The 15,852-nt window shown below is 40.5% G+C and overlaps 1 protein-coding gene across 5 annotated transcripts in view; it reads left to right on the forward strand.

The window, feature by feature from the left end:
* Positions 1-4,034: 4,034 nt before the first annotated feature.
* Positions 4,035-15,852, forward strand: part of HAT1 (histone acetyltransferase 1) — a 44,333-nt gene continuing 32,515 nt past the window's right edge. For 2 of the 5 annotated variants that reach the window (XR_010591305.1, XM_065560780.1), the window contains exons 1-2: positions 4,088-4,228; positions 10,240-10,311. Coding sequence is in view for 4 of the 5 variants with exons in the window: in XM_065560780.1 (XP_065416852.1) it covers positions 4,222-4,228; positions 10,240-10,311 (79 nt within the window). In the remaining variant the exon portion in view is untranslated. Of the gene's footprint in view, positions 4,633-10,239; positions 10,312-15,852 lie in introns of all 5 variants that reach the window. The other 3 variants (XM_042860739.2, XM_065560781.1, XM_005290459.5) reach the window with 2 other exon arrangements.

A 15,852-nucleotide genomic window follows, 5' to 3' on the forward strand; every position in this document is an offset into this window, starting at 1 on the left:
TAATTATGGCTGATGACAACGTCTGCAGGATGTCAAATAGTTTCTGCTGTGACTCTTTGACTTCTTAAGTGGGATTTGAAGGGAATCCACTGCCCTCTTAAAGAGGTCTTGAAACTGCTTGAAGTCGCCTGCTTTTGTTGGTGGGGGAGGCATGGCTGCCTTGGCAGGAGATGATGAGGAAATGTTGGTCACCAGAGTGGCTTCCTTGTCTAGTCTCTCCTTCTGTTCCTCAAAGATCTACTCTTAAGCATCAGGAGGTCTGGCTACTGAGAATGAGATAGATCATCTTTCTCTATCTCTCTGGGTGATGCTAGAGGTTCTTGAAAATTGTTGTCTATATGGCACCAGGGGTCCCAATGTGGCCACTGAGGTTGTGGAAATGACATGGGCAGGAGCACCCAAGGGTGTCCATACCAACTGTCTCTTCTGTTCTGGCAGTAGATTGAAGGAACATGAGTTTCCACCTGACTAGCTCCCTGGTGTTGCAATGGAGAGCTCTGGATTGACAATTAATATAAATCATCCCCATCATTGTTGTTGTTTGACCAGGGTGCAGCAGTCATGGATGGTGGAATAGACTGTCCTGGTAGCATGTAAATCCAGAGACCTGGGTGTAATCCGTACTTCAGTTATGTCGTTGCCTGGTAATGGTGATTCAGTCATCTCTAAGACCATCAAGTCTTTGGGGAACTGAAATTCCTGCGGTACTGGAATAGCCATCAATACCACTGAGGTCATAGGAGAAGGTGCCATTGAAGTGGACATAGCCATCTGTACTGGAGGCCCTCTGCACTCCGAGGAATGGCCAGCAAGCATCGTCATAGTCTTTTACGGTGCTGGTGTACTTGGTACTGACTGTCTATGTAGCCTCCATTGGTGCTGTTTTAGAGGAGCTGGGTCTTTCTTTGCTGCTCCTTTCCCCTGATGGTACTATTCTGCCTGAGCCTGCCCTCTTAGCACCTTTGGGCATACCAGTGATATTGGTACCGGAGAATCCTGCAGCCTCATAAGTACCTAATCGTGTGTCAGTCGGTACTGAAGTTATCGACTGTGCCTAAGACCTCTTTCTCTTGGCCGATTCCCTGCTCGGGGAACTTGTGGTCCGCTTCTTTGAGACTTTCTGAGAGGAGTGTAAGGATTTCCTCTTTGAAGTCACTGGAGAGTGTTGATTGGACAATGTTAATGGGATTGGTCTCAATGGTGACTGCTATCAAAAGGGGGGTCCCGGGCTCTGGGGTCAGAGGCTGGTCAGAGTGAGTTTCCATCATGAGTAGTCTTAATTTCAGCTCATGACTCTTTCTGGTTCTTGCCTTTAGTTTGAGACAGCGAGACATTCTCCGAGGCAGCGAATGCAGCAGGAATGGCCGTTGCTCACTGGAATGACTTCCCAACAGAAGAGGCAATGTTTAAACTTGGGGGGAGCTGGGCATACCCTTTTTAGGGCTTTCTGAATGGGAAGAACTAGGGAAATCTAATTTATACTATTCTACAAGCAAAGTAATAATATATATGAATGAAATAAAAAAAGAAGAAATTATTAACACTAACATTAACTAACTGAAGCCGTATTACTACTAAGGAAAAAATTATTAAGAAGCAAAACACTAAGAAGAATCTCTATCAATGGGCTCTGCTAAGGCTCTGTTTCAGACCAAGGGTAGTTGAGAAGGAACTGAGGATGGTTTTCCTGCACAACGCTATTTAGCAACAGATCACAGCGTGAGATGGGGAGAGTTCATGTGCAGGCCAAATGGTTACTGCTACCAAAAATCTCCAATCTGAAGCTCAGGGACATGCACCTATAGGGTCACTATTTGAAAAACTGTTAGCTTGGGTTTTGCCTCCTTTCCAGCCAACCTACAAAACTGGTTTTAGCCAGGACAGGGCCATGAACACAGAAGAACTCTGGCAGTATGAGACAAGACCATCTCTGAGGAGAGGGGAAGTTGTTCAGACAAACCTGACTGAGACACACAACACCCCGCTGAGGGTGCCTGAAGAAGTTAGGCCTGACTAGGTTACCATCAGAAGGTGATAAGATTTTAGTTAAGAATAGATGTGTGTATACTTTTTTATATTAAAATCCTTTTTCTTTCCCTAAAAGCTCTATTCCTTTTGCTAAAATAAACAATACTTTAATTTTAAGAAGACTTGTCTGATCAATGTGTACCAGTGGTCACAGACTCCTGAAACGAAGACTGCAGGTGCCCCAACTCAGTCAGGTAAGAATTGGTGGAAACACATATAAGAGATGTCTGTTCCATCTGAGGAGTTGATGCACAGGACACTGTGTAGCCCAGGATCCAGTGTAGGAGTAGGAAAACTAAGCAATTCCACCCCTGGATAGGTAAAGGCATGAGACCTAATATCTGAGGGGGTCCATTCAAAGACCAGGAATGGGGCAGAGGTGTAGCTAACACTGTGACCATGGCATATCTGTTAAATAATTTTTTTCACCGGAATATGCAGGTTTTGAATATAGAAATATTAAATAATAGCAAAAATGTGCCATCACTTTTAAAATATATATTTATTGACATGGAGGTAATATATTTCATGAATGTCTCAGCAGTGACAGAACGGGAACAGAAGATAGTGAATCAGCAGGCTAGAAAAGTAGCCTTAGTGGAAGGATGTGAAACTGTTAGGAATAGAAGGTATTGGAAGGGGAGTCTGGCATCCACAACAAGAAAGAGGAAAGGAGAAAACAAAGAGCATCAAAAGAGGTTCCAAATCAGAGGGGATAGGGTGGAGAGGGTGGGAATTGAGAGAACCATGTTTGGAGAAGGCCAGGGAGAGAGGAAGAAAACACACTAGGATGTTGGTGTAAGTATGGAGACAGCCTGAGGGAATGATAGGCACAAAGAGGCAGAATCAGCTAGACACCATATTTGTACTACAGCATCTCCAGCCAAAACCAGGGCTGTACAGGACTGAGCACTCACTGTACATTAGGGTTGCCAACTCTCCCAAATTGGCCAGAAGTTTCCTGGAATTGGAATCAATCTCCTGGTGGCTACTGAAACCCAGGAGATTTTAATAGGCCGCTAAAAGTCCAGTCAGCGGCGCGGCGGGTCTAAGGCAGACTCCCTACCTGCCCTGGCTCCGCGTGGCTGCCAGAAGTGACTGGCACGTCTCTCTGGCTCCTAGGCACTGGGGTGGCCAGGGATCTCTGCGTGCTGCCCCCATCTCGAGTGCCGACTCTGCAACTCCCATTGGCCAGGAACCGCAGCTAATGGGAGCTGCAGGGGTGGTGCCTGCAGGCAAGGGCAGTGCGCAGAGCCACCTGACCGCCCCTGACCCTAGAAGCCAGACACACTGGTTGCTTCCGGGAGCTGCCCGAGGTAAACACCGACTGGCCAGAGCCTGCACTCCTCAACCCTTCCCAAACCGCAACCCCTTACCCCAGCCTTGAGCCTCCTCCCATGCCCAAACTCCTTCCCAGAGCCCACACCCAAGCCCCTCCTGCACCCCAACCCACTGCCCCAATCCTGAGTCCCTTCCCACACCCCCTCCTGCACTCCAAACTCCTTGGCCCCAGGCCAGAGCCTCTCCTGTACCCAAACTCTCTCCCAGAGCCTACACCGCCTCCTACACCCCAGCCCAGAGCCTGCACCCCCTCCCACACTCCAACCCCCTGCCCCAGCCCAGTGAGGATGGGGGAGAGCAAGCTACAGAGAGAGGAAGGATGGAGTGAATGGAGGCGGGGCCTCAGAAAGGGGGTGGTGCAGGGGCATGGCCTCAGGGAAGAGGTGGAGCAGGGGTGTTTGGGTTTGTGGGATTAGACCGTTGACAACCCGACTGTACATGCACGTCCCCTAGCAGGGAGCTGAAGATGCTCAGGATGAGAGCAGGCGGCTGAAGCCACAGGGACCAAAAGAGCTGGGAGCAGGCCGAGCCACAGGGATTAGGCAGCAAGCCCTGGCATCAGGGAGCTGGAGGAATTGAATCGGGGTGGAAGGTGGAGACTAGAGGGAGGCGGGGTTATGCAAATGAGTCACTGACTGTGTAAAAACACAGCGTCCCCAATAATAGGGAGAGTTCGTATGTTGGAGCGTATAGCGCATGCGCACTATCTATAGCCGCCAGTTCCCTTCCCCCTTTGCGCACCGTTGCTGTCGGCGAGCGGAAGCGCGTGGCTATGCTCTCACGTCCGGTGTGTGGGCGCGCGGGTTGATTCGGTCTGTGTCCGGGTGACTTGGCTGCTGCCGCTGCTCCCAAATGGCGGGTAAGTTGCGGTGGCGGAAGGGAGCTGTGGCCCGAGGCTCTGTCGCGGCTTCGCCGAGCGCGGTGCAGGGAGGAACCCCGGCTTTCCCTCGGGCCTGTCCTGCGGCCCAGGAGTATAGGGGCCTGCCCGTGCCGCTGCTCGCGCCCGGGAGGGGCTTCCTGCTTCCCGCGGGGGGCGGCAGGCAGCTCCCCCATCCGCCCTCACCGCGCTGTTTGGGGGAGCTGCCGGCGGCTTGTTTGCTAGTCCCCGGGGTGCGGTGCCTAGTTCCTGTTACGCCGCCTGCGCCGTCCCTCGGAGCGTGGGGCTCCCGGAAAGCGGCTCCCTGTGTCCTGCTGCTCGGGTCTCTTCCCCTCGCTGCGACCCGGCCTGCCTGCGCCGCTCCGAGGGGATCGGGCCGCAGTGTGGTAAGGAGGCGTGGGAGGGGACGCGCTCACCGGGAAGCAGAGCCCAGAAGACTCTTTCATTACAAGCCAATGAGATTTTTTACGGAGTGGCTGCACCTTGCTTCTGGGGAAGAACAAGGGGAACACAGTTCGCAGTGGCTCTGCTCTGTAGGCCCTGGCCAAGGATACATCCAGGCCTGTCAGCTATGTCCATTTTCAGGTGTCTGCCCAGTCCTTAAATACACACAGCAGCCCGTTAAGTCAATAAAAACAAACTTTACAGATGGTCTGGATAGGATAATAGCTGGCTTTTCCTTCAAGTACCAACTCTCCTTTGACATCCAACATGTTTATGCTAATGTTATGGATCTCCAGAAACTAATTAAACTGTAAAACTAGTATGCTGTTTGAAAGTGTTTTTTTCCTCATTAACTTGTACAGGAAAAAGTTATCACTTGAAACGTAAAATGAATGGCCTGAAATCAGAAGAAAATACTTTGTGCAAACTTCAACTGATTTATGAGATGGGTTTTAGAAAACTTCAAATATTTACTTTTTAAACTTTCTAAAGCTGTAGCTTAAAAATAATTTGGTTTAGAAACTTCCTCTGTTTTAGTCCATTGTCCTGTGTAAGGTCAAGTGCATATGACTAGATACTATGATGGGCACACTAGAAACGTGTGAGATGCAGAGGTAACTAGATATCAGAATTAACTAATGTTTGGGAGTTATTTGCTGCACATTATTGAATGCTTTGAGAGTTAGGCAGACTTTTTTGAAGTTCTAGTAGGTAAACTGCTCAATTCAAGGTTAGTGGTGATTTGCAAAAGTAAAACAATTGCACTTGTGCCTATTTTTCTTCATGATCTTTTATGAAGGCATGACAGTTTTTTTTCCCCCCAAATGTGTCTGCTTGCACATTACATTAGAAATTAAGGGCTGGTCTCTCTTGGGACTCTTTTAACAATGTGATTTCATTGCCCTACTACTTTTCCAAAGTGCAAGGTAGTAAAACCTTGATTCATTGAGAAGGGGAAGCTTTTTTAAATCACTTAAATTGTTTTTTGTTAATGTTTAGCCTACCACTACCTCTCTCCTCCACCTTTCGTCCAATAGCGTCTCTCCTGTGTGCTACCTTCTCTCAACTTTTTCATCACACTTCAGTGGGAGTGGGCATCTTTGTCCGTGCCCTATTGACTGAGATTAGGGTGTGTAGATTTCCCCCCCCCCCCCCCCCCCCCCCCCGTTAGGTGGAGTGGAGAAAAATGGTGACTTAGACTGATTTATTTTTGTTTTGTTTTTTAATTTACAATAAGTACATTTAAAAAAAACTATGTAAATAAATTTGGAATTGACAGCCTATGCCTAAACTTAGTACAATCTATTAAAATAATTTAGGCGTTTTAAAGAAAGTCAAGCCACTGAACTGGTGGAACTCAATAGCTAACCATCTGGAACCAGTTTGTTGAAGAGTTAAACCTGCTCTGGACAGCAATAGCCTCTTCTCCAGGTGTGGAGAGAATATTTTCTTCATTTCAGTTTGTTCAGCTTGTTCAGTTGAATTAGTAGTCCATTCCATGTTGAGACATTGATTGGGAGTTGAAAAAACAGGAATTTTTTTCTTTCACTCTAAATAAAAATGAGGTGTGAGAGACTGAGACCTGCTTGTTCTAAATTTATTGAAGATCATCGAAATCACAAATCCGTTCAGTTCATACGTACAGACAATACTGCCTTTGTTTAATATATCAGTTTAAGGGCAAGGTTTTGATAAATTTATTTCTTATATATTCAGCACATTTAAGGTAGCTGTATTTAATTAATTAAAAATTGAATGTTTTTGTGCATTTTTAATTGAATTCTAGTTTCCATCCAAATTTAGCTTGACACAAATCACAAGTGGAAAAACAAAATCTAATAAGAAACTTATCATTTGTTCACACAATAAAAATGTAAACATTAAGAATCTGAATAAATGTATGTAAGTTTTTTGTAATAGAGTGTATCTTCCTGGCTAATAAAAAAGTAGCACCAGATTTAGTGTAGAGGCTATATTTAGTTGCAAATCCATATGTATTGATGATTATCAACCAATGAGCATTGACTTCTTGAATTATTTTTCTTCAAAATAGTACAAACGCAGAAAAAGATTAAATTGTGATTAAAATTGGTGATTTTAAATCAGTCCACCCTGGAGAGGTTCATATCCTTTCTCTATAATATTGGGTCATTTTTTAATACTAGTGCAATGTGATGCAGAGACTTAAACTAGAAGAAAAGCTACCCACTTTCTCATAACAATAGCATTAGGTTCTCAACCTATTTACCATTGTGGGCCGTATCCAATACTACCTGTATAGCCTTGTGGATGTCATGTAGGCCGCAGCTGTGTGCTGACTGGGCCGCGGGTTGAGAACCACTGTTCTAGTCTGACCCTAAATTTTAAGCGTAGACCAGGCTTAATTAATACAAGTACGAGTAAACTGAAAACTAGATGTTTCCAAAAACTGATGTAAGAATACAGGTGTTTCTAGGTACAAAGGATGTAATTTTTATTAAAGGAACACCAGCAACTTAAAAAACAAACCCGTCTGAATATGTAATATGCATCTTTCCTTACAGGTTTATAAAACATTGCAGGCCAAATAACCTCAGCCACCTGCTCCTGTAATAGACCCATAACCTCTGGCTAAGTTACTGAAGTGATAGATTCTGAGGCCAGAACGGACCACTGTGATCATGTAGTCTGACCTCCCGTGTAACACAGGTCATAGTACTTCCTCCAAATAATTCCTAGAGCATAACTTTCAGAAAATTATCCAATCTAGATTTTAAAATTGCAAGTGATGGAGAATCGACCATGACCTTTGGGAAATTGTTCAGTGATTAATTACCGTCAGTGATAAAAATTAACGTCTTATTTCCAGTCTGAATTTATTTATCTTCGGCTTCCACCCATCAGATTATGTTATACCCTTCTCTGCCAAATTGAAGAGTCCATCATCAAATATTTGTTCCTGTAGGTACTTACAGACTGTAATCAAGTCACTCCTCCATTTTCTTTGTTTAGCTAAATAGACTGAGCTGCTTGAGTCTGTCACTATAAAACATGTTGCATAATTCTTTAATCCAGGGGTTCTCAAACTTCATTGCACTGCGACCCTCTTCTGACAACAAAAAATACTACAGGGCCCCAGGATGGGGAACTGAAGCCTGAGCCTGCCGAAGCCCTGATGCCCTGGGAGGGGCCAAAGCCCAAGCCCCACTGCCCCAGGCCAGGGGGCCCAAACGTAAGGGCTCCAGCCCCGGGCAGAGGGCCTGTAACCTTAGCCCCACCACCCTGGGGCTTTGGCTTTTGTCCTGGGCTCCAGCAAGTCTTATGTCAGCCTGCTGGCGACCAATGGGGTCGCGATGCACTTTGGGGTCCCGACCCACAGTTTGAGAACTGATGCTTTAATCATTCTCGTGGCTCTTCTCTGAACCCTCTCCAGTTTATGAACCTTCTTGACTTGTGGATACCAGAACTGGACACAGTATTCCGGCAGTGGTTGCCAAATACAGAGGTAAAATAACCTCTCGCTCGCACTCAAGATTCCCTCGTTTATGTATCCAAGGATCACATTAGCCCTTTTGTCCACAGCATTGTACTGTGAGCTCATATTCAGTTGATTACCCATCCTACCCCCGATCACTTTGAGTGACTGCTTCCCAGTGTAATAAAGCCCAGGTGCTAAAACACACTTCTTAAGCCTTTGGTGTAATCAATAGTCCATGAGAAGTCCCCCTTAATGGCGTAGTTCTCTCTCCCCAGGGCAATGCCTTTCATGTTTTGGTCTATTGTTTCAAATAATTGTTGATTACTAACTATGTTTTAAAGATTTTTGGCTTATGCAGTTACTGATCTATTTATATAAAATAAGATCCATGTCAACGCTTCAGTAGTCTTTTTACTATTATCCTACTCCTATTTCATAAAATGCATCAAATCCAGTCTGAAACAGAAACTTGAGAGAAATACAAAGGAACCTACAGGAAAGTATTGATTCAACATCATGCCACAAAGCCATGTCTGATATTTCTTGATTCATGATTATGTGCATTTAAATCAGTATATACAGCTGGTGTAAATTAGCATTTGAAACCACTTTTACTACAGTATAGTACTTTTAAAAACTGTTGGTTTAGCTATTCTCTATATGAGGCCTTTGTGCTTACCTAAAGAATGGAGGCCACATAGCTATAAACTACAATTTGTCCAATAGACACATTTTTCAGTGGATGCATGCTGGTAAGGTGTATGTCAGCATAGCTACCTTACCCAGGAGTGTGGATTTTCACCTCCTAAGTGACTTAGCTATGTCAACCTAAATTTTAAGCGTAGACCAGGCCTAATTAATAAAAATTACATCCTTTGTACCAAGAAACACCTGTATTCTTACATCAGTTTTTGGAAACATCTAGTTTTCAGTTTACTCGTACTTGTATTAAAGGAACACCAGCAACTTAAAAAACAAACCCATCTGAATATTTAATATGCATCTTTCCTTACAGGTTTATAAAACAGTTGAGTTTAAAAAGGTGCTAACAATACAACAAAAGACATCTTTAAACGGTCTGATTAAAAATCTCACCACTCTGTTGCTTAAGTTTCCCATTTTGGTACTCGTGTTAATTTCTAATCTTCCTGGAAAAATAACACAGACTAGACCTGAATTACTAAAGCAAAAAATAAGCAGGAAGAAACCTGTACTTTCTCATACAACCTGAAGAATCAGGGACCATATTTTCATATGTACTTGTTTAGCACCTAGCATAATCCGGCCCCAATTCTGGTTGAAGCTTCTGGGTGATACAAAATATAAATATTTTTTCTTCCTTAGCAGCTCAACTTTTAAATAAAAAATAAATGTAACAAAAAATAATGCATAGCTGCTAATAGTTTCTGTTTAATGTGAAGTTCTATACTTTTTGGTGTCCACTGATGCTACTCTTGTCAGGAAAATCTTTACAATATTTCTATATGTAACATCAGTGTTCCAAAATGAACTGACAACATTTTGTAAAAATAATTATTGGCAAGGAACTTGTACAGTTTTTTTTTTAATTTCAGCCAGTAGCATATTTACTACTGGATGAAATTTAAAATACAAGTTCTTTGCCAAAAATATTTTTTTTTATTTTTACAAAATGTCAGCGTGCTCATGCTCTCTCTCATTATTATTATTTTTTTTAAACAATAAAAAACAGGAATATTTTAGCCGACTTGTTTGCATTACTAAAAGGACTGTATTTTTAATTGTAAAAAATGGTAGCTCCTTATTCAAAAAATATGAACTAGGGTATTTCTGTAGCCTCTAAATGATTCTTGTCACTCTGATGCACAGAGTAATTCTGTGTGTAATTACTCTCTGTATATTGTAGATTTACATAACATTTAGTTACATCTCTCAAGGGTCCTGTTTAAAAATGGGAGCTCACATTTGTAGAGAGACAAATTTAAGTGTTTTTGATGTCTTTATTGCTTTACTTCTGTAAGTTTAAATGAGAACCTTATTTTTTTAAACCTATTCCCTTGGATTGTGGCAATATGTAGTTTAAATAATGATTTGCATAAACTTTTTTTCCCAGGGCTGAGTGCTATGGAGAAGAAGTTGGCTGAGTTCAAGTGTAATACAAATGAAGCAATTCAACTGAAATTAGGTAATTTGTTTTAAAGTTTTTTGCATTTGATACTGCAGTATGTTACCAAGTATTTTAGAACCATTGCTCCATATATAAAGTTTGTCTACTAAAAGTTTGTCCACTTTCTTCTATTCACCATACACTGTATGAAGTGTAAATATAAGTGTAGTTTATCTCCATTGAGCCCAGGGAACTAGACATTATTAAAGTGCATGAGTACAGAAATAGTCATTGAAGGACTCATATGAATAAGGTGAATCCCACCTCCCCATAATGTGTGTTGAATGATCCTTTAGTTGGTTTCAGCACTTTAGTAAACCTACAGTACAGTATTAAAATTAGTGATATGCTGAAGTTGCCCCTTCCTTTGTTTTTATGTGGCTTTCAGTACATGCTAATAATACTGGGGGGGAAGGGGCGAAGCGGTTCTGTTCTTCTAGTTCTTCCTTTCCTTCCATGTCTTTCTGTAATATGGTATTCAGCTCTCTTGAGGGTACTTTTTGACCTCTCAGTGGATTTAGTGAAAAAATTAGTATTACTCAACTATATCTTTTTTCAGTTTCACAGTATCCAATATCCAATTATGCATTAATTTTATACTATCCATTAATTCTTTAAATTACTCTTTCCAGAATCTTGCATTCTTGCTACTTAGTAAAATAGTATGAAATTCTGGTAGTGGTCTGAAAGAAAATACTCCAGAAATAGTCTCTCATTTTCATTGACTTTCTGGATTGTATAAGGCTTGGTCTACACTACCCCCCTAATTCGAACTAAGGTACGCAACTTCAGCTACGTGAATAACGTAGCTGAAGTCGAAGTACCTTAGTTCGAACTTACCTTGGTCCACACTCGGCAGGCAGGCTCCCCCGTCGACTCCGCGGTACTCCTCTCGCCGAGCTGGAGTACCGCAGTCGACGGCGAGCACTTCCGGGTTCGACTTATCGCGTCCAGACTAGACGCGATAAGTCGAACCCAGAAGTTCGATTGCCAGCCGCCGAACTAGCGGGTAAGTGTAGCCAAGGCCTAAGAGTTTTTAATGAGAACATTTGGGGGAGGGGAAATCTGAATGAAAATATCTGCAGTTCTGGGTTTCTGGATGTCTGAGTTGTGGGTCACTGTAGTGAATTTACCTGAAATGACAATATCTAAAATGCAAAAAAGAACTTGAGAACTCTGCTGGATGTGGGTGCAACATAATTTAACTTAAACAAGCCTATCAGTGTCAATAAAAGTTTTGCAATAGGAGTACGATAAACCATATCTTTATAACTTGAAATATTTCCATCTGAGAGTGAGTGTTACTGTGATATGACCAAATTGCATAGTTGAAAGGTACTAAGAGGGGGGCCTAAGTTTGGAAGAGGAGCAGCAGCAACCTTCAGAATACTGAAAGAGAGCTAATATCAAACTAGTGTTTGACTTTCAGGGTAGGAGAGTATTGCTATGAGGACCAAGAGTATGTGTAATACTCCAGGTTAGTGGGAAAGAAAAGGTAACACTTACTCTAAAGTAGAAAAAATAAACAATAAAGAATCATTCATTCTCTCTTTTTGGAGAAGATGAGCATTTAATAAGCTGATTTATTCTATAATTAAAATTGAATTCATAATATAAACTTAATTTAAAAACTTGTAAGCCAAAATTTCATTCTAATTGAAGTAGTTTAAAGCCTTAAATATTGGATTTGTAAAACCATTTTCCTCAGATTAAAAAAAAAAAACATTGATTTATATATACTTTCTTGAAAATGTCATGTTTTACAGGGATTTCATTTTCACTTTTGTGCTTTGTGACAGAATCTGTCATTTCCTCCTGCATTTTTCAAAAGGGATAGAAATAATGGGGATGTATTTGAGTTTTGGCTACCAATTAAATGAGCTATTACATTAATATTAATTTTAGGGGGACGATTTGAGATTTTTTTAATATTGCCATATTCTAGTCTTCCTTTTCTGTTTTATTCTCCTTGTCCAATTTAAGACTATCCTCAGGATCAACCACTTCTATTCCTTACACGTCTTTGCAACTTCTCTCTCCTCATTGAAAATGTAGTTTGTTTTTCCTGCATGTGTACAAACAAGTATGAGTACATCACCCTTTATGAATCCTCACTCATTTCAAAAGTGCTTTGTCTTATTAAAACTCTCTATGGGCTTGCCTCAGACAAGTTTTGTATATCTGCTTTCTGAATCTAGCAATGGTTGTCTTTCTGTCCCTGCATACAATTTTACTATTGTAGGTGCAGGGACCACCTTCTCTTCATCTGAATCTGAAAACTCCTCGTTTGCATTTTTCTTGTTGTGCTGTTGCTTTCTAGCCTTATGTGAAAATATCTTTGTTTACACCTTAGTTTTCTCATTTTAAATATAGAAGGATGCATTAAAGCAGCTATAATATATTTGACAGCAGGCAGGAAATGCAAAAATGAAGGTTCCAATAACAAGCTTAACTCTGCAACATTGCATTCAGGTGTAAACACTATACATGTGTATTCATTATAATACACTAATCAAATATACAAGTTATAGTGTCTTGAACTGCCTCCCCTTAATTAAGGATGTTGGCAAACTGCCATTGTAAAGTGTAATGCATATGTTGACACAGCACACTTTTAGAAAACTTCATTGAGGTGTTTTGTTTTTTTTAAATATGAGTGTAGTAGATACTTGTAGAGTATCAGAAGTGAAGGAAAGAACTTCCATGGAAGTCACATGAATCCTAAATTGGACAGGGGGCAAGAATTTTTTTCCCCATCAGTTACATTTTTATCATGTTTTACTGTACAAGTATATATTTTAACACACTGGATTTCTGCAATTGCTAGCTTTTCACATATGCCCTATTACATGTTTTTCCATCATGGAAGATATTGTTAAATGTCTAAAAAGGGGGCAGTAAAGTGATGGGACGTAGTTGGGAGGGATCATTTGCTGTTATGGGGGAGGTCAGGGACCCATCTTATCATTTTCCATATCTGAGCTCATCCCATTACTCTAAGGGGCTAGTCAGCCTTGGCTGGGGGGAAAATTTTTTTTTCTTTCATTGAAATTGTTCCTGAAATCAAATTACATTTAAAGTTCTATTTCTGCAGGGGAAAGGACTAGAAGACAACTTTTTTTTTAATTAAAGGAAGCCTTGGGATTCTGTTTACTCCCAAGAAGTTACATTAAGCTAGCAAGATCTGGCAATTCACAACCTATTTCTAAAAAAAGAACTTAGTTTTATTAAGTGAAATATTAATTAAATGTTGATCCTGTGCACTATATCTTAGCTGGAGGAGTCCAAATGATTAACTTTTTTTTCTTTTTTCTTTTTGTGTATGCACTACAAAGTGATGCAAGATGTACTTTTCGAACTCTGAAAAGACAACTGTTTTTGAGGTGTTGAAAATCAGAAGCCCCTTATCCTAATCATTTGCAATTTTCCAGAAAAATTCTACCGCAACCTTAGACTTCGCCTACTGATATTAAGGCAAAGCAGACTTATGATGGAAAACCTTAACTATAGAGTAACTGCCATTACTTCACAATGTGAATAAAGCATCACTTTAATAAGCTATTGCATTTGTGTAGATGCATCTGTGGTGGATATTTTTATATCACCGAAAAATAAATATAAGTAACATGTTTATTGAGATTAACAAAGTCAGTATAATCAGTTAAAATATTTGTGCTTACATGTGTGTTCTGGTTTTCATGTCTTTAAGTGATAGAAGCATTAGAGCACATAACAGGATCTCTCTACTCCTTACTGCATTATTAGAATCACCTGCAACTGACTATATACTTTGCTTATTCACAAGTACAGAGAAGTCTGACAGAGTGGGGGAGCCATGTTACATACGTGCTTATGTGTGCAAAGAAATCAGTAGCTTGGATTTGGCTTCTATGGGATTGCACCAATCTGTAATTTTATATAGTGACCACAGTGATGTTCTATTTTAATGATTAAATACATAAGTTTGAAAATATATCAATTTCTCATTAGAGCTCTCAATTTGTTAAACATTTTAAATAACATAACTTATTTTGAATGCATAACACGATAAACTGATGAAAATGAAACTTTGTCACTTACCCAGATGTTCTGAAAGTACAGTAACAATCAAAATTATGCCTCTAGGTTTTATGTACTTTAGTACAATAGAACCTTGGTAAACTGTGAAACTTATCTATGCAAAACGGTGATTGTGCTGCTCTTAATAAACATGTAAAGGCAGATGATGTGAAGATCCACATTGCAAAGATTTCTTTTCTCATGGACAGTATGAAGCATAAATACAACTAAACTACAATTGGTACAAAATGTGCATTGTTCGTATTTTAATGCGGTGTCGTTTTTTATTGTCTTTGCTTGCTAATTGTTGGGGGGGTGGGAGGGAGGGAGGGAGAGAGAATCAGTGAATAGCAGGCTTCCTGGTTAATTTAGTATAGCATTAGCAAGGTTTACTGGCACTCTAGAACTATCACTAGATGAAAAAATCTTCTGAATATTGCCCTTATGAAAATACACTACAAACAAATGGTTGTGTAAACTAACTTATTCTTTCCAGTTTTAATGGTGTTACAGCTTGCCTGTAGATCGGATGGATTTGATTTAAATGAAATCAAATTTAGTCTAGTCAGGAAGACTTGATTTAATCATGGATTTCTACATAAAAGTGCCAAGTATCAGAGGAGTAGCCGTGTTAGTCTGAATCTGTAAAAAGCAACAGAGGGTCCTGTGGCACCTTTAAGACTAACAGAAGTATTGGGAGCATAAGCTTTCGTGGGTAAGAACCTCACTTCTTGCATCTGAAGAAGTGAGGTTCTTACCCACGAAAGCTTATGCTCCCAATACTTCTGTTAGTCTTAAAGGTGCCACAGGACCCTCTGTTGCTTTTTACATAAAAGTGCATTCTTGTTGGTTGTTATAACCTTCATACATATTCTTCACAACTCAGAGATAGATGTAGGTTTCATTTTTAAAAGGTACACACTATACATTTTTAAGTGATTTATTTTAAAAACTTTTCAGATTAGTTTTACAGCTATATCAGAAAATAAATGATTGGTTATTTCATTTACCAAAGATAATTGAAGCAGATATTTATGACATCATTGGGAGGTGAACTATCTCTAATTCAACAGGTTAATCATTAATATTTGGAGGGCTTTCTTGCCATGCTGTATTAGGAGGAGAACATCACCAGATAGACATTTAAATTGTTTTATTTAACTAAAACAACAACATTATGTATTCTGGATTTTTTTTCTTCAACAGCAAACATACTATTTTAACAAAACAAGCATACAAATTTTTGAGTTTAGTTAAACATTCAAGTTTTTTAAAATCAGGTTTGTTTTGTTAATTGTTTTTAACTAAAATAGTTTAATGAAATTAAAAAACAAAAACAAAAAAAACAAAAATTAAATCGGCTAGGTCAGCCAGGTCAACATGAGAAACTTAAAATATTGTCTTCTGCAGCTAACTCAGTCGTCTTCACCTTCATTTTCCTGTTTGTTCATAATCTGGGAAAGAAAAACAAGCTTTCCTGCTTTTTCAGGGCCCAAATGA

The sequence above is a fragment of the Chrysemys picta genome, chromosome 11, assembly GCF_011386835.1.
Source record: "Chrysemys picta bellii isolate R12L10 chromosome 11, ASM1138683v2, whole genome shotgun sequence".
In the NCBI taxonomy this organism is placed as follows: domain Eukaryota; kingdom Metazoa; phylum Chordata; order Testudines; family Emydidae; genus Chrysemys; species Chrysemys picta.